The 23,340-nt window shown below is 45.5% G+C and overlaps 1 protein-coding gene across 2 annotated transcripts in view; it reads left to right on the top strand.

Annotated features, from left to right (window-relative positions):
• The first annotated feature begins 6,769 nt into the window (after nucleotides 1-6,769).
• Nucleotides 6,770-23,340, top strand: part of TSEN15 (tRNA splicing endonuclease subunit 15) — a 30,818-nt gene continuing 14,247 nt past the window's right edge. Inside the window, exons 1-2 of one of the 2 annotated variants that reach the window (XM_030206500.1) lie at nucleotides 6,770-6,844; nucleotides 21,382-21,463. In XM_030206500.1, coding sequence (XP_030062360.1) covers nucleotides 6,833-6,844; nucleotides 21,382-21,463 — 94 coding nt within the window. In that variant the 5' untranslated portion in view covers nucleotides 6,770-6,832. Of the gene's footprint in view, nucleotides 6,845-6,878; nucleotides 6,933-21,381; nucleotides 21,464-23,340 lie in introns of those variants that run through there. The other variant, XM_030206501.1, reaches the window with a different exon arrangement.

The following is a 23,340-nucleotide window of genomic DNA, read 5'->3' as shown; positions in this document are numbered from 1 at the left end:
CAAACAATGCACATATTTTTCTTTAAAAGAATTACTTCCCCATAACACCCACAAGTTGCATCTGTAACTTTTCCACCTCAGTTTGTACATGGATAAGTAGTAAATTTAAATAAGTCAGAGAAAATATATTTCTTCACTCAACGTGTAATTAAACGCTGGAATTTGATGCCAGAGAATGTGGTAAAAGCAGTTAGCTTAGCGGAGTTTAAAAAAGGTTTAGATAACTTCCTTAAAAAAAGTCCATAAGTCATTACTAAGATGGACTTGGGGGAAATGCACTGCTTATTTCTAGGATAAGCAGAAAAAAAATGTATTGTACTATTTTGGGGTCTAGCCAGGTACTTGTAACCTGGATTGGCCACTGCTGGAAACAGGATGCTGGGCTTGATGGACCTTTGGTCTGTCCTAGTACAGCCACTCTTATGTTCTTATGATATGCAACTCTGCCCAGTTGCCACCCCCAAGAATGCCTATGTGTATATAGGGCTGGCCTTAACTTTTGCAGGGCTCTGTGTGGATCAGATTGGTGGCCTTCCCCATAAGCCAAGATTTCAAATGAGGTGTCAGGGCTTGCTTTATGTATTTATTTAAACAAAAGGCGAGTGATTGTCTCCTGGGGTCCTGGCTGGCTAGTGCTTGAAAAGGTTGGCGCTACTGCTGGGCCCACCCACATAATGCATTATTATTTATCATTATTAAAATGTTAGAAGCACCTATATCTATATTGTAGTATGCTGGTTTGTATACATAAAAGGGAAATTCTATAAAGGCACCTGCAGCTATGCACCCCTTGTGCACATAAATATCTAGAATACTAGTACTTATGCGGCTTTGTGTAAATTAGCAAATACCCATGTATACCGAGATCTGGTTGTTTGCCGAGGCGTATCGAGATGGGATGCAACAAACAGATTTTGAATAAAAGGGCACCTATGCAGATCAGCCCTTCCACTTCACCCTAACACCTATTTTACAAAAGTCTGCTCCCCCAGCATCAAAACCTGGCTACGCTTCTGGTTGTTTGGTCTTGCATATGGAGTAGAGATGACTTAAGATTAGTTGAGTCTCTGTGGGATGGTTTTGAGACTTATGAGGGTAATTCTATATATTTTTTTGTCCATGTAAAAGCCTGTTTCCTATAAGAAAAACACAGGAGAGGCTTTTGGGATCCACAAGCAAACACAAGACAAAAATAAGTAGATCACACAGCGATTAAAAAAATATGAAGTCCTTTTATTAATAGAATGTGACAACAGCCTAATGTGTTGCTGTGAAAAAAGGTGGATGAGGCATGTGGGGGGCTAGAAAAGCTGGATGGGGTGAGTTGAGGAGGCTGGAAAAGATAGATGGAATGAGGGGCCTGGAACATGGGGAGGGGGCTGTGAAAAGGCAGATGAAGCAATTGGAAAGCTGGAAAAAAGGTGGCTGGTGTGTGTGGGTGAAGGACTGGGAGGGGGGCTGGAAAAGATGGATGAAGGGTGTGTGTGTGGCCGCACCATGGGAATAGGATGGAAGTCTGCAGAAGGTGCATGGGAACATGCTACTGTGGCTGTGGTGATGGTTGAGAGGGCTATTTCAAGGCTAGGGAGAGATGCCAGCCCTTATAATGGGGAAATTCTGCACAAGAAAATGAAGTGTACAGAATTTTCAATTTTTGAATGCAGATTTTCGCTGGAATAAATTTTGTAGTATATCAGTGAGAAAAACATTTGTACACTGAACCTGTTTGTTTACCCTCATGCAGCCCAGGATTAGGTGAAATAGTAAATGATGGCAGATAAAGACCTGTATGGTCCATCCAGTCTGCCCAACAAGACAAGCCCACATTGGGTTCTCACCACATTCTGTTAAAAGGACTACATTTAAAAAAAAAATCTCCATGTGATCTACATACTCTTGTCTAAGCCTGTTTCAGATGCAGAAAAATCCTTTTATAAAATTGTGTGTATATATATATATAGATATAATACCTGTGTTGAAAGATTTCACACCTATGCTGAAAGATTTCATGTGTTTTTATGGAAACTGTGCATAGGTATTCTTCAGGACACAGTTTGCGTGTGGGCAGAGGCGGAGTTGTGATGTATACATCTATTTTTATGCCTCATCCACCTTTTTTCACAGTAGCACAGGGTTCCCCCAGGTGTAAAAATTAGATGAAAAAGACCACCAGCATAGCAATGTGCACATATGTCACATTCACACATTTACACCATCTTCATAGCAGGTGTACATTGGTGTGCAACCAGGGCTGGTTCTTGATGTCTACTTTATGAAAACACATTGGAAATTATATTACCTTCACAAAACAGTGATAAAATAAACAGATACCTTTTTTAACTTTCAGCATAAAGGTTCTATTATAAAATTATTCTGCACAGGTTTGTGAGGACCATGATGTAGTAAGGAGGGTGGTTTTACCATTGTTTAGTTCTTGTTGATTGAATCTTTTGCTGTACAACCACTGAGTTTTGTAGAAAACAGAGCATTTTAGCAATAGAATAAGTTGATAAACTGAGAGGCCATTCCATGTACCTAGCACCTTACTGATGAAGAAATATTTCTTTCTGCTTCTTCTAAGCCTATCCTCTTTCAGTCTCATTGCAGGAATCCTTTCTTTGAAGTCTCCTTTCCACTGAAAAATGCTTGCTTCTTGTGTATTATTTATTTTGTAATATAGCAGATGACAAGCAGCAGATAAAGACCAGTGGTACATCTAGTCAGCCCCGTAAAGTGGTTAGCGCTCTAAGGAGGAAAGTTATCAACATGAGCTACCATGTGCTTTGGGAATGTCTTTTCTCTTGAGCTACCTTCATTGGTTCTGTTTCCATCTCAATTCTATTTTTTTGTGCCTCACAATGCTCTGTCTAGAGCAGAAAAAGAATTATGTAGGGGCAGCAGTTGTGAAGGCCGATGCTTTTGTGTCACATGTCTTAATCTGTCTGAGCCTACTGTGACCCATCTATTCCTGGGTTTATTCTTTGAGGCAGGGGTGGTAAATTGGTATGGTTCTGTGTAGTGGTGGAAGCTGCTTTAATTGCATCCAATTCTTTTCTAAGTATGCTATCTCCTCTTTTAAGCTAGCAAGCTGAAGACAGATGGGGCAAGACCTAAGCTGCCAGATAGTGTGCCTTGGAACTAAAGCACCACAGTTGTTACACTGAATAAAAGTCATTTTGATTGGTTGGAGATGGTATGCATAGGTGTACAAAGATGTAGCGACTGGTAGCGCTATAGAAGTGATTTATAGTAGTAGTAGTACTATTACTAATGATTTGTTGTCTATATATGACTAGAAAATCCAGGGGTAGGTGAGACTAAATCCTACAGTGATTCAGCCAAATACCACAATTAAAAATGTTCTCTGGGAGGGGAAGCAATGAGACAATGTGAAACAAAGTCCAGGTTTTGCTAGACATCTAACTTTTCTCCTTTAAACCAAATAATCCCAATAAATATTGCAGTTTCTTTAATCCCAATGTCCAGGATCCCAATAAATATTGCAGTTTCTTTAATGTAATCTCTAATTAGAAATTAGACCAGTTGAAGATTAAAGCTACTCTCTTTATCTAGGCCTGGCAATAGAAAATAAACCTTGCAGAGCCTGTAGCTAGAAAGTTGAGAAATCAAGAATAAAATATCATAAAACACTTAGCAGTATTATGGTTCAGGTCCAGCACATGGAATGCTTCAAGGAGTGGGTGTTTCCCTATTCTATCTGAATATTCTAACTATTTCTATCTGAACCAAATCACTCTATAGCAGAATTAATCAAAACAGATTCTTTTTCCCAATTTTCTGGATAGAAGATAAATTGGAACAAATCTAAAGTAATGCCCCTAAATGAGATTACAACTCTTACTGATATAGGTACAGCAAATTTTCATTGGTCTCCCTTACAAATAAAATATTTAGGAATATGGTTAAGCAAAGACCTCATACAAACTACTGAACTTAACACAACTAAAATCACTAATTTAATTTAAGAGACAACACAGAAATGGTCTCCACTACTTCTTTCATAGTGAGGCAGACTGGACACCATACAGATGATACTACTACTACTTCTCATTTCTATAGCGCTACTAGATGTATGCAGCGCTGTACACTTGAACATGAAGAGACAGTCCCTGCTCGATAGAGCTTACAATCTAACTGGGCAAACAGGACAAATAAGAGATAAGGGAACAATACAGCCCCAAGAAGCTCTTTAAAAAAACTCTCAAAGCCTCTAGGCTCCCAGATTTTTACAACTATCACATCGCATCATTAGCTAAATTTGGTGTATATCGGTTATTAACTTCTACAGATCATGATCTCCTTCTAAGGCTGCATGTTGAAATTGATGTAAACTCACCAGTACCTACCTCTTTATTACAATATCTTTATCACATAATGTATTCAATAATAAGTTAATCAAAGATACAAATTTTGCTTGTATGCAAATTGATAAAGCTATGAAAAAGGATGTCTGGAGCTCTTCTCAAATTTCTGTTTGGTATAACCCTAAATTCAGAATAGAAAAGAAAAATATATCATAGAAGTTATGGCAACAACTAAATATTTGATCATTAATTCAGCTCCTATTTGGACAGGCTTTTCTTTCATTTGAAGATTTTGGGACCTGTTTACTAAGCAGCATTATAGGCAAGTTAATGTTTTTAACACGCATTAACCATGTACATGCCTACAATATCCCTATAGGCAACTACATGGTTAGCAACCACACTATGTGTAGGCACGCTAAAAACACTAACGCACCTTAGTAAACTAAGGGCCCTGTTTACTAAGCAGCATTATAGGTGTGTTAACATTTTTAATGCGCGTTAACCATGTACGTGCCTACAATATCCCTACAGGCGCCTACATGGTTAGCGTGCGCTACAAACACTAACACACTTTAGTAAACAGGGCCCTTCGTTTTTAAATATGACTTACCTCCCCACCAAATGTTTAAATGGTTACAGTTAACACACTCTATCAAAAAAAGTAAAATTGATCAAAAAAAGTAATATCAATCCAACTTCTTTATCAAAATTATCTGACTTATATGATTTCTGTGTTTCTTTATTTCCCAAAGGTAAATTAATGTTGGCATTTTATAAAGTTCTGAACTTATTCCATTTTCCACATTCTATTGGTATTTAAGATGTTTGGCTTAAGGAGCCGGATATACAACTTGATAATATTGATTGGTCTCATTTATGGCTCAAAGTAAATAGGTCAACTCATTCTACCAACATAACATAATACCTTTACTTTTTACTACATAGGACAATTTGGACCCCTATGAAAAACTGGAAAACAGGTCTCTCCCCTAACAACTCTTGTTGGCAATGTACCAAATCGAAGGTACTTTAACCCACATGATAAATTTATGTCCAATGATTAAGTTGTTCTGGGTGCAAATTTGGAAATACATCCAAGCTATATTCCATCATCAAACCAAGCTCTCAATTGATATAATTCTACATTCCACACATCCTCAACTAGATTTGGAAGAATTAGATCTTAAGCTTTTTGATATTTTAATCTCCATTGCCCTGCAGATGATTCTAGGCAACTGGAAAAATGCAAACATGTTAGATGCTACATTCTGATGGAACACAGTATTTATGATAATCAAAATTTGAATTAAAATATGCTAAAAAAACACAACAAAAAACAAAACCTACAGGCTATTCTTCAGACATAGAAACCTTTGGATACATATTTAAAGTACGATTTGTAATCACATTGACATTCTATGTACAGACATATAAACGACCAAGGTACCAAGTGTCATATATCATAAACATAAAGGAATCCTGTTCAGAAGGAATGGATCCTAAGGAGCTTAGCCAAGATTGGGTGGCAGAGCCGGTGGTGGGAGGTGGGGATGGTACTGGGCAGACTTATACGGTCTGTGCCAGAGCCGGTGGTGGGAGGCGGGACTGATGGTTGGGAGGCGGAGATAGTGCTGGGCAGACTTATACGGTCTGTGCCCTGAAAAGGACAGGTACAAATCAAGGTAAGGTATACACAAAAAGTAGCACATATGAGTTTATCTTGTTGGGCAGACTGGATGGACCGTGCAGGTCTTTTTCTGCCGTCATCTACTATGTTACTATATATCTATACTCATACCTTTTGATAGTCACAGAAAACTACCAGGCTATTATATCTTTATATAGCATATCCCTTTTTATACATTATTTTAGTATTGTTTTTTTCCATAATTGTTTTTATAGTTCTATTCATTTGAGCATGTAATGTATTTCTCAGATGTTACTTTAAAAAATTAAAAAAAAAAAAAAGATTTGAACTAAAAAACAAAAAGTCTATAGGTAAACTACGATGCAATTGCAGGACTGTAGGAGATACTTCACGGACTAGTACTACCCTTTACTGGACACGCACAAGGTCGATCTCAAATTGCGGTTCAGTATGAGACAGGCGCTCTCTCCCTCTACATTTCAAAGGACAACTCCCAGACAAGCTCAACACAGGAACTCACTGAAGTCGAAACGGGTCCCCCTAGATATCAACGTACGGTGAGAAGCAAAGGGAAACCAGACGCTCACAATTCACAAGTGACACGACTCGCTCGCTCTGAACATAACCCCATAACCCAACTCCTGTAACCCCTCTCTCTCTCTCTCATTTTGCTTCTTACAAGTCTCCCTTCGCTTGTTCCATTCCCCTTCGCCCCGCGGCCCCGCCCCCTTTGGCGCAACTTCCTGTTTCCGGTAGGGCGGAATGCGACCGAGAAAAATTGCGTCAGAAGGGGCGGGGACCGGTCAGGTGCTGAAAGAGAAAATTGGCGCGACGGGACTAGCAGGGGACCGCAAGCATGAGTTTGAAGGTGGGATTGTGGTGGGGTTTGAGATTGAGGGAGAGGTGCTGGATTGTGGAGGCGGAGACGTACTAGACTGGAGAGAGCGTAAGACATGGTAGATCACGCTGGGGGGAAGGAAGGAAGTGGGGCCGAGTCGTCCCGTCCTAAGAGGAGTGCCTGGTGTGTGTTGAGGACAGTCAAGTGGATGTGACTTAATATCTCTGATCCTGGGAAGTATACTTTCCCTTCAGTTTCTCCTGAGAACGCCATAAGTATTTTCCCTAGTCTCAAACAACTCCAGGTTCCTGTTAGACTGCTCACTGTCCTTTCATATCTTTGGGTGCGAGTTTTGCTGCGGGGGGGGGCCAAGGTCAAGTTATGCTTGTAGTGGTTAAAGATGCTAAGTCTTCTGTGGCTTAGGTCTAGTGACTCTGAGTATATTTATTAAGATAAAACTCATTGATATGAACGTTTTACATGTTGCCAAATTAACACATTTACTGGTGGATTATGCAAATCTCTGATACTATACCTAAGGGAGATGCTGAAAATCTGATATGTTAGTAGGCCTTGAGGATTGGGAGTGAAGACTAAGGGGCTAGGCAGTGTGCAACAATGGTTAATAATGTTATCTATTTAGATGTTGGTCTAATGTGGAGCGAAGCAACAGCTGCAAATGATGACAGCAGTTTCCTGAGGGGGGGGGGGCAGATTTGGGCCTGCTGGTACTGCAGTGTGCGCTTTTTTGGGGCTTCTTTTACTAAGTTGTGTGGCAAATGAGAGGAAGCCCATAGGAATTGAATGGGCTTCTCATTTGCCACGCTGGGTAAGAGAGGCCCTTTGAGTGTAATAAAGACCAACTAACTCATATTCATACACCTTTTTTAAAGGGAGAGTATGTGCATGCTTTTCTTTTAAAACTGTCTGCAGACATTTACACCTGCTGAGACACATAACAGATTTGTAGGGGGGGGGGGGTTACATGCTTATATGTAAAATATATACAGAGGTGCAAATTCTGCCCCCAGGGATGCCTTTGCTCAGAATGGACACATGCAGGGCTGGCTTTTTCTCTAAAGCGCAGTGAGCATAGCAAATTGTTGGGAGCCCCAGCAAATACCTCCAAAACACTTCTGCTGCCTCACTCTGCTTTCTGGTTGGAGAAGGTCACTTTCTATTCCACCTCCTCTATTGGGCCAGTGAGCAGGATGCCATTGTGTGGGGGATTTGGAGAAAAACCCCTATAAAACAACTGAAAAGCAGAAGTAAAAGAGCAGCCTTGGAGCCTGTGACACACACTCGGCATCTGTCGGTCTTGCCTTCTCTGACACTGTCAAAATAGATAGGACTGACAGATGCTGAGTGCACACAGAGACTCCAAGGCTGGCAGAACTGTGGACTCTTAATTTTGACAGGGGGGGTCATATATATATATACAGGCTGGGAGCCCTGCCTGTGTCCTGCCCATGCTGTATATGTCAAGGGTTTTTAACCAGTGGTGCCTGTGTGCCCAAGGGTGAAGAAGTCAGGGTGCAGAGAAGGGTCTTGAAATCTGAGGCAGATTATTGAAGTTGTTATTAGGACAGTTTTCAGAGGAATTTGCCCAGGTAATTTAATAGTTAGCTGGGTTAATTCCTTGGGCAGAAAGTGTTAGCAGCTAACAGCGTCGTATGTAGCTGTCAGTAGTTACTAGTGTTCACGTGGTTTAGGAAGAGGGTGGAAAGGTTTCATGGAGTTTTTTTTTTTTTTTTTGAAGTGTCATTTGTCTACATTACTCCTTTCGGCCGCATGTGCTAATGTTGCCATTAGTATGCATCAAGAACCAGAATAGGGGTGGACCAAAATACCTCAGGCAGACAGATGTAGAAAATACTCTTTTTTTTTTTTTTGCATCGTGTTTTGACAGAGGGTCGTCTGCTTCAGGGGTCACAAATGTGTAATTAGATAAGAAAGTACTATTGAATAACATCCAAATCCAGCATCAACAATAAGCCTAGGCTAGAAGAGAAAGTGCAACGGCTAACATCAAAGACCCGGTAGTAAAACGCAGGAAACCCGTGTCAGGTCTTTTTATTGGTGCTTTGTCAATAAAAGAGTGTTTTCTACATCTGTTTGTTGGAGGTTCTTTGGCCCACCCCTAGTCTGGTTCCTGATCCTTTTAACATAGGGGTTGTCTTCTTTCTTTTGTGGTTGTTATTTATCGTTAGAGTACAGCCATTAAAAAATGAACATATATGCACTTACCGCCACCCATTTTGTAGGCAGTAAGGGTTCATGCACTATTCCTACACTAACCAGTTAGTTTGCGATAATGTAGCTGCACTAACTGATTAACACAGGAATGCCCACTCTCTGCCCCAAGACATACACCCTCAAAAACATTTTAAAAAACTTTTTAGCATATGATTGTGCACATTTGGCACTTACTGCAGGATGTCTATAAACACGTACCGCACCATCTCTCCTACTGTCACCCCCCATCTGTCATATCTTCAACCTCTCTGTCTCTACTGCAACTGTCCCTGACACCTTCAAGCATGCTGTAGTCACACCACTTCTCAAAAAACCATCACTGGACCCTACCTGTCCTTCCAACTACCGCCCCATCTCCCTCCTACCCTTCCTCTCCAAGATACTTGAACATGCCGCGCCGTTCACAGCCGCTGCCTTGATTTTCTCTCCTTTCATGCCATCCTCGATCCGCTTCAATCCGGTTTTCACCCTCTACAGTCGACAGAAACAGCACTCACTAAAGTCTGTAATGACCTGTTCCTTGCCAAATCCAAAGGTCACTACTCCATCCTCATCCTTCTCGACCTATCCGCCGCTTTTGACACCGTCAATCATAATTTACTTCTTGCTGCACTATTCTCATTTGGGTTCCAGGACTCTGTCCTCTCCTGGTTCTCCTCTTATCTCTCCCACCGTACCTTCAGAGTACATTCTCATGGATCTTCCTCCACCCCCATCCCGCTCTCTGTTGGAGTTCCTCAGGGATCTGTCCTTGGACCCCTTCTTTTTTCAATCTACACATCTTCCCTGGGCTCGCTGATCTCATCTCATGGTTTCCAATTCCATCTTTATGCTGACGACACCCAGCTTTACCTCTCCACACCAGAAATCACTGCAGAAACCCAGGCCAAAGTATCAGCCTGCTTATCCGACATTGCTGCCTGGATGTCCAACCGCCACCTGAAACTGAACATGGCCAAGACCGAGCTCATTGTCTTTCCACCCAAACCCACTTCTCCTCTCCCGCCACTCTCTATTTCAGTCAACAACGCCCTCATCCTCCCCGTCTCATCTGCCCATATGCTCATATAGTGCTCATATGAGACCACTACAACACTCTCTGCTGCAGCGCTGGACTCCGGTGTCGGAGGATTATGCTGTGCGCCTTCCCTTGGACCCAGCAGTGCGCAAGGCGCTGAGCTGGTGGCTGAAGACAGACAAGTTGTCTGCAGGGATGCCTCTTGTGACCCCGGAGTGGATTGTCGTCACGACGGACGCCTCTTTGACGGGCTGGGGAGCCCACTGCTTGGGAAGGACAGCGCAGGGGCTCTGGTCTCCTGCAGAGGCAAAGTGGTCTATCAACCTCCTGGAACTCAGAGCCATTCGGTTGGCGCTTTTGGAGTTCCTTCCGGTACTGGCGTTGAAGCCAGTACGGGTCCTGTCGGACAATGCCACGGCTGTGGCCTATGTCAACCGCCAGGGAGGTACCAAGAGCGCCCCTCTAGCCAAGGAAGCCATGAATCTATGCCAGTGGGCGGAAGCGAACCTGGAACAGCTGTCAGCTGCCCACATTGCCGGAGTCATGAATGTCAAGGCGGACTTTCTCAGTCGCCATACCTTGGATCCCGGAGAGTGGCAGTTATCGGCTCAGGCGTTCTTGGACATCACGAAGCGCTGGGGCCAGCCGAGCCTAGATCTGATGGCGTCATCGGCCAATTGCCAAGTGCCGCGCTTTTTCAGCAGAGGACGGGACCCTCGATCTCTGGGAGTAGATGCTCTTGTCCAACAGTGGCCGACACAAGAGCTTCTCTATGTGTTCCCGCCCTGGCCCATGTTGGGCAGGGTACTAGACCGGGTGGCAAAGCATCCGGGCCGGATAATCCTGGTAGGTCTGGACTGGCCCAGACGTCCCTGATATGCGGACTTGATCAGGCTCTCAGTGGACGACCCTCTGCGGCTGCCAGTGGAGCAGGGCCTGTTGCATCAGGATCCCGTGGTGATGGAGGATCCCTCCCCCTTTGGTCTTACGGCCTGGCTATTGAGCGGCAGCGTCTGAGGAAGAAGGGCTTCTCAGACAAGGTCATCGCCACTATGCTGAGAGCGAGGAAGCGTTCTACTTCTACTGCTTACGCCAGGGTTTGGCGTACCTTTGCAGCGTGGTGTGAAGCAGGCTCACTTTCTCCCTTCACTGCTCCAATTTCTTCAGTGCTGGCGTTCCTGCAAGAAGGTCTGGAGAAAGGCCTGTCGCTCAGTTCCCTTAAAGTCCAGGTAGCAGCTGTGGCTTGCTTCAGGGGCCACCTGAAGGGTGCTTCACTGGCTTCGCAGCCAGATGTGGTACGTTTTCTCAAGGGAGTTAATCACCTGCGCCCTCCTCTGCACTCAGTGGTGCCTGCGTGGAATCTCAACCTGATGCTAAGAGCCTTGCAGAAGCCGCCTTTTGAACCCTTGTCGAGGGCATCTCTGAAAGACCTGACGTTGAAAGCAGTCTTTTTGGTGGCTATCACTTCAGCCAGAAGAGTTTCCGAGCTCCAGGCACTCTCATGTCGAGAGCCTTTTCTGCAGTTCACTGAGGCAGGAGTGACTATTCGCACAGTGCCTTCCTTCCTGCCCAAGATTGTTTCTCGCTTCCATGTGAATCAGCAGCTCTGTCTCCCTTCCTTTCGTAGGGAGGACTACCCAGAGGAATACTCTGCTCTCAAATATCTGGATGTGAGACGAGTCATCATCAGATACTTGGAAGTGACCAATGATTTCCGGAAATCGGATCATCTGTTTGTCCTGTTTGCAGGTCCTCGTAAGGGTCTGCAGGCTGCTAAGCCTACAGTGGCAAGATGGGTCAAGGAAGCCATTGCAGCGGCTTATGTGGCCGCGGGGAAGGTGCCGCCTATCCAGCTGAAGGCTCACTCCACTAGAGCTCAGGCGACCTCGATGGCAGAGGCCGGGTCCGTCTCCTTGGAAGAGATTTGCAGGGCGGCAACTTGGGCATCAGCCCATACCTTCTCCAGGCATTACCGCTTGACTGTGGCTGCTCGGGCGGAGGCCCGGTTTGGAGCTTCAGTGTTGCGGTCAGGGATTTCAATACCTGATAATTTTCTTTCCATTAATCATAGCTGATCAATCCATAGCCCCTCCCAGATATCTGTACTGTTTATATTCTGGTTGCATTTCAGGTTCAAGTTTAGTCTTCAGTTCCTGTTCAGGAGGACTTCGTGTTCAAGTTTTTTCAATTGAATTCTTCAAGAGTTGAGACGAGTTTGTGTTACAGTGAGCTGCTGCATTCCTCTCCCCTCCGTTTTACGGGGCTGGATTGAGACATAAATTCTGCCGGCGCTCCCTCCCGCTTCGTGCGGCTGTAGGGCAGCTTTGTACCCCTCCCGCTTCGGCGGTGTTAGGGTCAGTCAGCTCCTCCCGCAGTTGCAGGATAAGCCAGATCCCCCCGCATCAGCTGGGTGGTGTCCCTCCCCCGCTCCGCGGGGATGAGCTGGACGGATTCCCCTCCCCCACTTGTGTGGGGATGAGCTGGGTTAATTCCCCTCCCCCGTTTCGGCGGTGGTGAGCTGGGCAGAGTGTCCCTTTGTGGGTGTAATTCTCTAAGTGCTGAGTCCTGCGGATGGAGCTTGGATATCGACATACTGAGGAGTTTCCGGCAGCACATGACCACATATAGGGAGGCAAAAGGATTGCTCTCTATCTCCACCTGCTGGTAGATGGACACAACCCACCAGTCTATGGATTGATCAGCTATGATTAATGGAAAGAAAATTATCAGGTATGATACATAATTTTACCACACTGGTTCTCTATGGAGCTTCAAATTGAAATTCTTTGTTGGGGTTTGGGCCTATCATTGGACTCCTTTTACAAAGTAGTACTGCCAATTAGCAGTGCGCTCAAGGCTCCTTTTGCTAAGCAGCGGTAAGCCCAACGCGGGTTTACTGCTCGCTATACATGAAAACGGTGGGCTACCGCAGCAGTCCAGCAGTACTTCCCACCCCTAGAGAGTCGTCATTTCTGTTACTGCCATGTGAACGCAGTGGTGGTAAGGGCTCCCCTCCCAAAATGCCTTCACAGCAAGTGCTTTTTTTTGTTTTTTTTTTGTTACATTTGTACCCCGCGTTTTTCCCACTCATGGCAGGCTCAATGCGGCTTACATGGGGCAATGGAGGGTTAAGTGACTTGCCCAGAGTCACAAGGAGCTGCCTGTGCCTGAAGTGGGAATCGAACTCAGCTCCCCAGGACCAGAGTCCACCACTCTAACCACTAGGCCACTCCTCCACTCCTGCTGCACGGCCATTTCCTGCAGGAAGGTGAGCCTTCCGTTTTACCAGCTGTGATAAAAGGGGACCTCGGCATGTGTAAAAAATGCGCCGACACCAGCACCGGCCCCCTTTTGCCACAGCTTGGTAAAAGTGGCTCTGAATGTGAAGAAGCCTATTAATTTCTGCGCATGCTAATTGGTAGTGACGCTTTCTAAAAGGTGCCCATAGTTTGGGTCCTCTACAAAACAAAATACAGAAGTATGAGCCATACAGAGTATCACCAGGAAAGTTCTACCCTCCTCAAATTAAAGTTTCCATTGGTTTCTAAATGAAACAACTGCTAAGGTTTATCCATTTAGCAAAGATGGACCTCTAGAAATAGGCTTGAAGCACTTGCCTTTAGGCTTTTTTTAACAGTATAGATAAGGCAAAGTTCATTCAAATTCATTTTGACCTCTGGAGGCCAAATAGTGGGAAATACTCCAGAGCGATATAGCCAAACATAAGTACATAAGTACATAAGTAGTGCCATACTGGGAAAGACCAAAGGTCCATCTAGCCCAGCATCCTGTCACCGACAGTGGCCAATCCAGGTCAAGGGCACCTGGCACGCTCCCCAAACGTAAAAACATTCCAGACAAGTTATACCTAAAAATGAGGAATTTTTCCAGTCCATTTAATAGCGGTCTATGGACTTGTCCTTTAGGAATCTATCTAACCCCTTTTTAAACTCCGTCAAGCTAACCGCCCGTACCACGTTCTCCGGCAATGAATTCCAGAGTCTAATTACACGTTGGGTGAAGAAAAATTTTCTCCGATTCGTTTTAAATTTACCACACTGTAGCTTCAACTCATGCCCTCTAGTCCTAGTATTTTTGGATAGCGTGAACAGTCGCTTCACATCCACCCGATCCATTCCACTCATTATTTTATACACTTCTATCATATCTCCCCTCAGCCGTCTCTTCTCCAAGCTGAAAAGCCCTAGCCTTCTCAGCCTCTCTTCATAGGAAAGTCGTCCCATCCCCACTATCATTTTCGTCGCCCTTCGCTGTACCTTTTCCAATTCTACTATATCTTTTTGAGATACGGAGACCAGTACTGAACACAATACTCCAGGTGCGGTCGCACCATGGAGCGATACAACGGCATTATAACATCCGCACACCTGGACTCCATACCCTTCTTAATAACACCCAACATTCTATTCGCTTTCCTAGCCGCAGCAGCACACTGAGCAGAAGGTTTCAGCGTATCATCGACGACGACACCCAGATCCCTTTCTTGATCCGTAACTCCTAACGCGGAACCTTGCAAGACGTAGCTATAATTCGGGTTCCTCTTACCCACATGCATCACTTTGCACAATAGCTGCCATGAAAGGAGATATCCACAACAGATTTGTTAATTAAAAAAAAATTGTGATTGCATGAAAATATTTGGAACACATGGAAGGAGAATCTTCTCCTGCTCCCAGTGATGAGTTAATATTGACCCAGATTTGATGTTCCCTTTTTCTTGCCCTTCTGGAGTATTCCAATATGAACATTTACTTCTGCTTGATGCTGGTGTCCTGCTGTAGATTGCAACTCCTGTGCCTTTCTAAGGGAGCGATGTTATAAGTACATAAGTAATGCCACACTGGGAAAAGACCAAAGGTCCATCGAGCCCAGCATCCTGTCCACAACAGCGGCCAATCCAGGCCAAGGGCACCTGGCGAGCTTCCCAAACGTACAAACATTTTATTCATGTTATTCCTGGAATTGTGGATTTTTCCCAAGTCCATTTAGTAGTGGTTTATGGACTTATCCTTTAGGAAACCGTCTAACCCCTTTTTAAACTCTGCTAAGCTAACTGCCTTCACCACGTTCTCTGGCAACAAATTCCAGAGTTTAATTACGTGTTGGGTGAAGAAAAACTTTCTCCGATTTGTTTTATATTTACTACACTGTAGTTTCATCGCATGCCCCCTAGTCCTAGTATTTTTGGAAAGCGTGAACAGACGCTTCACATCCACCTGTTCCACTCCACTCAATATTTTATATACCTCTATCATGTCTCCCCTCAGCCGTCTCTTCTCCAAGCTGAAAAGCCCTAGCCTCCTTAGTCTTTCTTCCAGGGCCGTGCCTAGGGTCTCTGGCGCCCCCCTGCAGACTATCAGTTGCCCCCCCCCCCCCCCGTGAAAATGATCACGCCCCCCCCCCCCCCCCCCCCCGGTGAAAATGATCGCTCACCACTTGCCACACTGACAGGAACTGTCAGCAATATTCTTAGAAACAAATTGCTATACATTGCAAAATAAGATAGCAGATGTAAATTCTCAAAGTGGACATATTCCAAACGCTAAAATGAAAATAAAATGATTTTTTTTTTACCTTTGTTGTCTGGTGACTTTCTTTTTCCGATCATGCTGGCCCAGTATCTGAGTCTGCTGCTATCTGTCCTCTTAACTCCATTTCCAGGGCTTCCTTTCCATTTATTTCTTTACTTTCCTCCTTTCTTCTTCATTTCTTGCTCTATATCCATTTCCAGCAATTTCTTCTCTCTCCCTGGGTCCTGCCCTCCCATCCATGTCCATTCTTGTCCCTCTCTGCCCTTCCCTCCTCCATCCATAGCCAGCAATCCTCCTCTCTCCCCTCCCCTCCATTTCCAGCAATTTGTCCTCTCCCTGGGCCCCCATGTCCATCCTTGTCCCTCTCTGCCCTTCCCTCCTCCATCCATAGCCAGCAATCCTCCTCTCTCCCCTCCCCTCCATTTCCAGCAATTTGTCCTCTCCCTGGGCCCCCATGTCCATCCTTGTCCCTCTCTGCGCTTCCCTCCTCCTCCATCCATAGCCAGCAATCCGTCCTCTCCCTGGGCCCTGTTTTAATTTCCCCCTCTTTGACCTCTTTCTGACTCCAGATCACACGGGGGACTAAAGATACCTGTTTCACATAACAGGTTCTGTATGGTTTCTCCAACCTCCATTGTCACCCAATCACAGGAGGTCTACTCTGGGTTTGCATTAGGGGCTGTAATCGAATTCTAATTCCCATAACTACTGCTTTCTGTCTTCCTGGATCTAGGTATACTCTGGGCCATTTATGTTCCCAGATAATGCCTAATAAAAATCTGTGTAAGTTTCTCCAGAGACTGAGTGTATGTGATGTGCCTTGTAAGCTAAATGTAAGGTAAAGAGAAGATAGAATTAAGACAGAGATAGGTTTAAATAGATAGATACATTTTATTTCTTACCCAAAGACAAGTCTTCAAGTTGGTACAAATACAGACATCAGACTTTAATCAGGTACATTCAGCAGACAGATTCTGGGTACGACCGGACAGAGCCCTGCCGTCTGACAGAAGCGTTGGGGAGCATTCCAAAGCTATGGCAAATTGTCCCTTCTTTTATACACAAACCTCTCCATAGAAGTCTATGGTGAGATACCTAGCTCTCAATTTCTGAGATGATACTTTCCCACGCAGTCTTATCAGCATGTTTTGGGAAGCGTTGAGATAACAGTTCCACATCTGTCTGTGTCGCAATACTTTTCACACCATCTTAAGAACTCTGTATAACCTCTGTAGCCTTTTATACAAAACTAATAGACTCCATTTTGTTCATCTGATTTAAAGTGACAGTTGTACCAGTTTGTGTCAGGACTCATTGTTCAGACCTGCTTTTTACAGATTCTGAAATATTAAATCATGTACTTGTTATTTGGCCTAGTCAGTACTTCTTCAGTTATTTTAGCTGTTAAAGGTATGTAAATTGACCCATCACTATTCCAGTGGATGGATCCCAAGCGGGGACACATATTAACTTACAGGAAAAGCAAGTCCTTGCGCAGCCAGTCATAGATTTTTAAACCTAGCTGGTATTTTTACAGCCTGAGTCCTAAAATCTGGCCTTCCCACCCTTCCGGTGGATCCAGTGAGGGTCTCTTGCTGTACTATAATTATACAGCCCCCATGTCCATCCTTGTCCCTCTCTGCCCTTCCCTCCTCCATCCATAGCCAGCAATCCTCCTCTCTCCCCTCCCCTCCATTTCCAGCAATTTGTCCTCTCCCTGGGCCCCCATGTCCATCCTTGTCCCTCTCTGCCCTTCCCTCCTCCATCCATAGGCAGCAATCCTCCTCTCTCCCCTCCCCTCCATTTCCAGCAATTTGTCCTCTCCCTGGGACCCCATGTCCATCCTTGTCCCTCTCTGCCCTTCCCTGCTGCATCCATAGCTAGCAATCCTCCTCTCTCCCCTCCCCTTCCAGCAATTTGTCCTCTCCCTGGGCCCTGCTGCTGCCCTCCCATCCATGCCTCTCTGCCCTCCCATCCATGCCCTCCCATCCATGCCTGTCAGCAATTCTCTCCCCTGCTCTGCCCTCTCCCCTCCTGTCCAGTGATTTCTTCTCTCTCCCTGCCCTGCATCCATACATGGCCAACAATTCTCCTCTCCCCTGCCCTCCCCCCTACATGTGGCAGGCTGCAGCGTTTTTGCGAGGCAGCACGGGCTCTCCCTCCTTCCTTCCTTGGTTCCCGCTCTGGCTCCCCGATCAGCAGCCCCCCCCCCCCCCCCGCGTGTTTTAACCTTTACGCGATGTCAATCAATGAAGAACGCACACCAGACTCGTTTCCAGCTTCTCTCTTCACACAGTGTCCCGCCCTCGCGGGAACAGGAAATGCATCATCGCTGACGCTGAAGGCGGGACACTGTGTGAAGAGAGAAGCTGGAAACGAATCTGGTGTGCGTTCTTCATTGATTGACATCGCGTAAAGGTTAAAACACGCGGGGGGGGGGGCTGCTGATCGGGGAGCCAAAGCGGGAACTAAGGAAGGAAGGAGGGAGAGCCCGAGCTGCCTCGCAAAAGCGCTACGCTTGTGAGGGCAGCAGGGACATCCGAAGTCGACGATTGGGCTGGGGCGCCGGGGCGAGGGTAAGCACCGCGGCGGCGCCCTCCAGAGGTGGGCGCCCCCCTGCGGCGCTTACCTCGCTTACCGCATCGGCACGGCCCTGCTTTCTTCATAGGAAAGTTGCCCCATCCCCGCTATCATTTTAGTCGCCCTTCGCTGCACCTTTTCCAATTCTACTATATCTTTCTTGAGATGCGACGACCAGAATTGAACACAGTACTCAAGGTGCGGTCGCACCATGGAGCGATACAACGGCATTATAACATCCTCGCACCTGTTTTCCATACCTTTCCTAATAATACCCAACATTCTATTCGCTTTCCTAGCCGCAGCAGCACACTGAGCAGAAGGTTTCAGTGTAATATCGACGACGACACCCAGATCCCTTTCTTGGTCCGTAACTCCTAACGTGGAACCTTGCATGTCATAGCTATAATTCGGGTTCTTTTTTCCCACATGCATCACCTTGCACTTGCTCACATTAAACGTCATCTGCCATTTAGCCGCCCAGTCTCGTAAGGTCCTTCTGTAATTTTTCACAATCGTGTCGCGAGTTAACGACATTGAATAACTTTGTGTCATCAGCAAATGTAATTACCTCGCTAGTTACTGCCATCTCTAAATCATTTATAAATAAGTTAACAGTATTACATTTTTTTTTGTTAACATACTCATGGATAAGCTTTTAATTCCCTGTTTCTTCAATTGGATTATAATGACCTTGTTTTTGTCGATCTGTGTTGTATAAGTCTTGTTTCCCATCCATATATATGTATGTTTACATCTGTCCCTGTAATAATTTTGATTTTCCCACATTTCCCTTGACATTTTGGGAAGCATGTGACTGACAATAGTGTTTGGAACTACTAAATTTAAATCCCCTTTAAACAGATCTCTTGTTGGATTTATGGATGGAGGACTATTGACATTCATGTCCTAGAAAGAGGCTCACTCTTGTTTTTCAGATATGTTTGCGTGTAAGACCTGTTTCAATTTGGGCTTTATTTTGAGGATGATTTTACTGAAACTTTTGGACTTTTTTTCAATTTATATGAAATGGATGAATGTAAGTTCTCTGTGCATTTTGTATGGCTTCCACATACACTCTTTTTGGAATATATAATCTCAGAATTTTCTGTTCATGAAGACATTTAAGGGCCATTTTACAGAACTGTGGCCTTAGTACACCCTTACACGAGTGTTTCCCATGCGTTAAGGCCCACAGCTGGAAAATGGCCAATTTTCCAATATATTGACCATGAACTAATGTTCCCATTAGCACATGGCCATTAAGAAAAATTAACATGTGAGCCCTTACTACCACCACCAACAGTAAGGGCTCACACACTAATCCTGTGCTAATTTAGCGCAAGGTAATCTAACTGCGCTAAACGATTAGTGCAGAAACACCTATTTTCCGTCCCCCAAACATGCCCCGTCTGCTAAAAAATGAAATATTTTTTAGCGTGTGGGTAGCACACGCATATTTGCAACTTACCGTGGGACGCCTTTACATGCCCCATGATACGCAATTTTAAGCTGTGGTAAACACACATTAGTGCTTACCGCAGCTTGGTAAAAGGGCCCCTTAGCAACCAAAAACATTGATTATCAAACATATAAATGACAAGTGACCGACTCACCTGCAAATGCGCAGTAGAGACTTCCCTCTCTGTCCCGCCCTCGCATCAAGACGTGATGACATCAGAGGGTGGAACAGAGAGGGACATGGACGCTGCCGCTGGAGCCAAAGCAACATCGTCGGCGCACCAACCTCCACCCCCGACGTCGCTGCCGCCACTCCCGCCCCCTCTGTATCAGGCCCCCTGCACTGACATGAGAGCGCCTCTCACCTCCGTGTGGAAGCGCTGCAGGCAGTAGCAGAGCTTCCACACGGAGGTGAGAGGCTCTCATGTCAGTGCAGGGGGCCCGGCATGGAGGGGGAGGGAGCGGTGGCGAGGAGGGTAGTTTGACATGGGGGAGGTCAGGGGGGAGAGAGGAGGGTTGCTGAACATGGGGAAGGGCAGGGGAGAGAGCAGGGGGGAAGGCCAAGGGAAAGAGGAGGGTTGCTGGATATGGGGGGAGGGTCGGTGGACGGGGGGAGGCCAGGGGATACAGGAGGGCTGCTGGACATGGGGGGAGGGCAGGGGAGAGAGCAGGGTTGCTGGACAGATCGGGGGAGGGGAGGGCAGGGGAGAGAGGAGGGTTGCTGGACATGGGGGGAGGGCAGGGGAGAGAGCAGGGGGGGAGGCCAAGGGAAAGAGGAGGGTTGCTGGATATGGGGGGGAGGGTCGGTGGACGGGGGGGGAGGCCAGGGGATACAGGAGGGCTGCTGGACATGGGGGGGAGGGCAGGGGAGAGAGCAGGGTTGCTGGACGGATCGGGGGAGGGCAGGGGAGAGAGGAGGGTTGCTGGACATGGGGGAGGGCAGGGGGGAGGCCAAGAGGAGGGTTGCTGGATATGGGGGGAGGGTCGGTGGACGGGGGGGGGGGGGGGCCAGGGGATACAGGAGGGCTGCTGGACATGGGGGGGAGGGCAGGGGAGAGAGCAGGGTTGCTGGATGGATCGGGGGAGGGGAGGGCAGGGGAGAGAGGAGGTTTGCTGGACATGGATGGATGGAGGTGAGAATTTACATTTTGCAAAACACAAATCTCGCCCGTTTTAACCGGCTTAACGGCTAGTGCGTACAACTGGTAGTGCTATAGAAATGATTTATAGTAGTCGTAGTACTTGAAAAAAAGACAACACGCATGAAAAAACATCTTTCCCTTTATCAGAAGTCCTGATTTAAGGATTAGCAAAAGCTAGTTCATAAGGGGTTAGATTTGCTTCTCTTTTGTTTTGTAATCAATTGAGTATTAAATACAAGAAGAGTATCTTGCAAAAGAAACACCAGTGCAATCTGAATTTTGATGTAAGACCAGAAATAATCTCTTTCTGTAGCCACACACTGTCAATAAAACCACTACATGCGGACGACTCAAAAAAGGAAGAGATGTCAGTGGTGCGAGTAAAACACAAATAAACACTCTACTTCATATTCACTGTGGCAATCCAGAAAACATGACTGGATTGGAGTACTGCCAGTGAGGGTGGGACACTGCTCTAGTGCATTCTTTGTATGGAATATGGAATTGTTAAGTGTCTCATGACTACTTGGTAACTTTGTTGCTGAATTTGGATTTCAGTTACTGGAGATGATGGCCTTAGATGTAGCTGACACCACTCAAGTGTATGCAGCATTCTTGGTATACCTGGATCTCTTGGAAGGTGAGTTAGAAGTGAGGAGAATCTTTTGTGAGCATGGATACCGTAAATGTAAGACAGAGATTTTCTGGTTCTATCAAGATTGTTTGTGTCTTTAGACTTGGCCTTGAGTAGGTACTACGTTTTCATTTTATGTTGTTTTGAACATTTCTGAAATGGTTCATTTGGGCAGTGTTTATTGCATTGCACATATTCTCTTTATAAATATTTTATATCCTGAGTCTTCAAACTTGGCAGGAATAGTATTTTAGTGTAATTTATTGATTTATATTTCAAATATTTCCTAAGTGGATCCCAACAAACAACATACGTAATCATAAAATACAAATTAAAATACAAAAAAAAAACAACAAAAAATTACATATAGGGGGGCTCATTTTCAAAGTACTTATTGGCTGATTGCTCTATTTAACTGGCCAGAAACGGCTTCTGGTTGGTTAAATGGCACTTAACCGGCTACCCGCGAATATTCAGTACATCACCGGCTAAGTTTAGTGGCCAAATCAGGCCACCCAAATAGCAGGCCTGTCTTTGGCCGCTATAAACTTAACTGGCCAGTGCTGAATATTGACTTGGTCGGTTAAGCTTAAACCAGCCAAAAATAAATCAGATATTCAATGACAGTCACTGGAAATGGCCCGGCATTGAATATCCGTGTTCACTGCCGACCAGAGGAATTAACCAGGCTGCCTCCCACGATCTGAATATCAGCCATAGGTTACTATCCACCTTATAATTGAAAGAGAAAAACACCTAGATTTCGACCCAAATCGGGAGATAGACGTTTATCTCACAAAAACGAATAAATCGGTATAATGGAAAGCCGATTTTGGACGTTTTAACTGCACTCCATCGCGGAAGCGTACAAAGTTGACGGGGGTGTGTCGGAGGCGTGGCGACGGTGGAACTGGGGCGTGGTTATCGGCCGAGGAGAGATGGGCGACTTTCGCCGATAATGGAAAAAAAGTATGCGTTTGTAGCTAGAATTTAGGGCACTTTTCCTGGACCCTGTTTTTTCACGAATAAGGCCCCAAAAAGTGCCCTAAATGACCAGATTACCCCCAGAGGGAATTGGGGATGACCTCCCCTGACTCCCCCAGTGGTCACTAACCCCCTCCCACCACAAAAAATGATGTTTCACAACTTTTTATTTTCACCCTCAAATGTCATACCCACCTCCCTGGCAGCAGTATGCAGGTCCCTGGAGCAGTTGTTAGGGGGTGCAGTGGACTTCAGGCAGGTGGACCCAGGCCCACCCCCCCCTACCTGTTACAATTGTGCTGCTTAATGCTTAGTCGTCCAACCCCCCCAAACCCACTGTACCCACATGTAGGTGCCCCCCTTCACCCCTTTGGGCTATAGTAATGGTGTAGACTTGTGGGCAGTGGGTTTTGAGGGGGATTTGGGGGGCTCAACACACAAGGGAAGGGTGCTATGCACCTGGGAGCTTATTTTTACCTTTTTTTTCGTTTTTGTAAAAGTGCCCCCTAGGGTGCCCGGTTGGTGTCCTGGCATGTGAGGGGGACCAGTGCACTACGAATCCTGGCCCCTCCCACGAACAAATGCCTTGGATTTATTCGTTTTTGAGCTGGGCGCTTTCATTTTCCATTATCACTGAAAAACAAAAACGCCCAGCTCACAAATTGTCGAATAAAACATGGACGTCTATTTTTTTCGAAAATACGGTTCGGTCCACCCCTTCATGGACCCGTTCTCGGAGATAAATGCCCATGGAGATAGACGTTTTCGTTCAATTATGCCCCTCCACGTAACTTTGTAAGTTTAAGTGCTTTGAAATATGCCGCATAATGGCCTGTACTACTTCACTTAAATCGCCCTTTCATAAGCTTCAATAATTATAATAGCCTGTGCATCATCCT

Source organism: Microcaecilia unicolor, chromosome 6 (genome assembly GCF_901765095.1).
Source record: "Microcaecilia unicolor chromosome 6, aMicUni1.1, whole genome shotgun sequence".
Lineage (NCBI taxonomy): Eukaryota > Metazoa > Chordata > Amphibia > Gymnophiona > Siphonopidae > Microcaecilia > Microcaecilia unicolor.
Note: the sequence above shows the minus strand (reverse complement) of the source record. Positions and strands in the feature narration are given on the sequence as shown.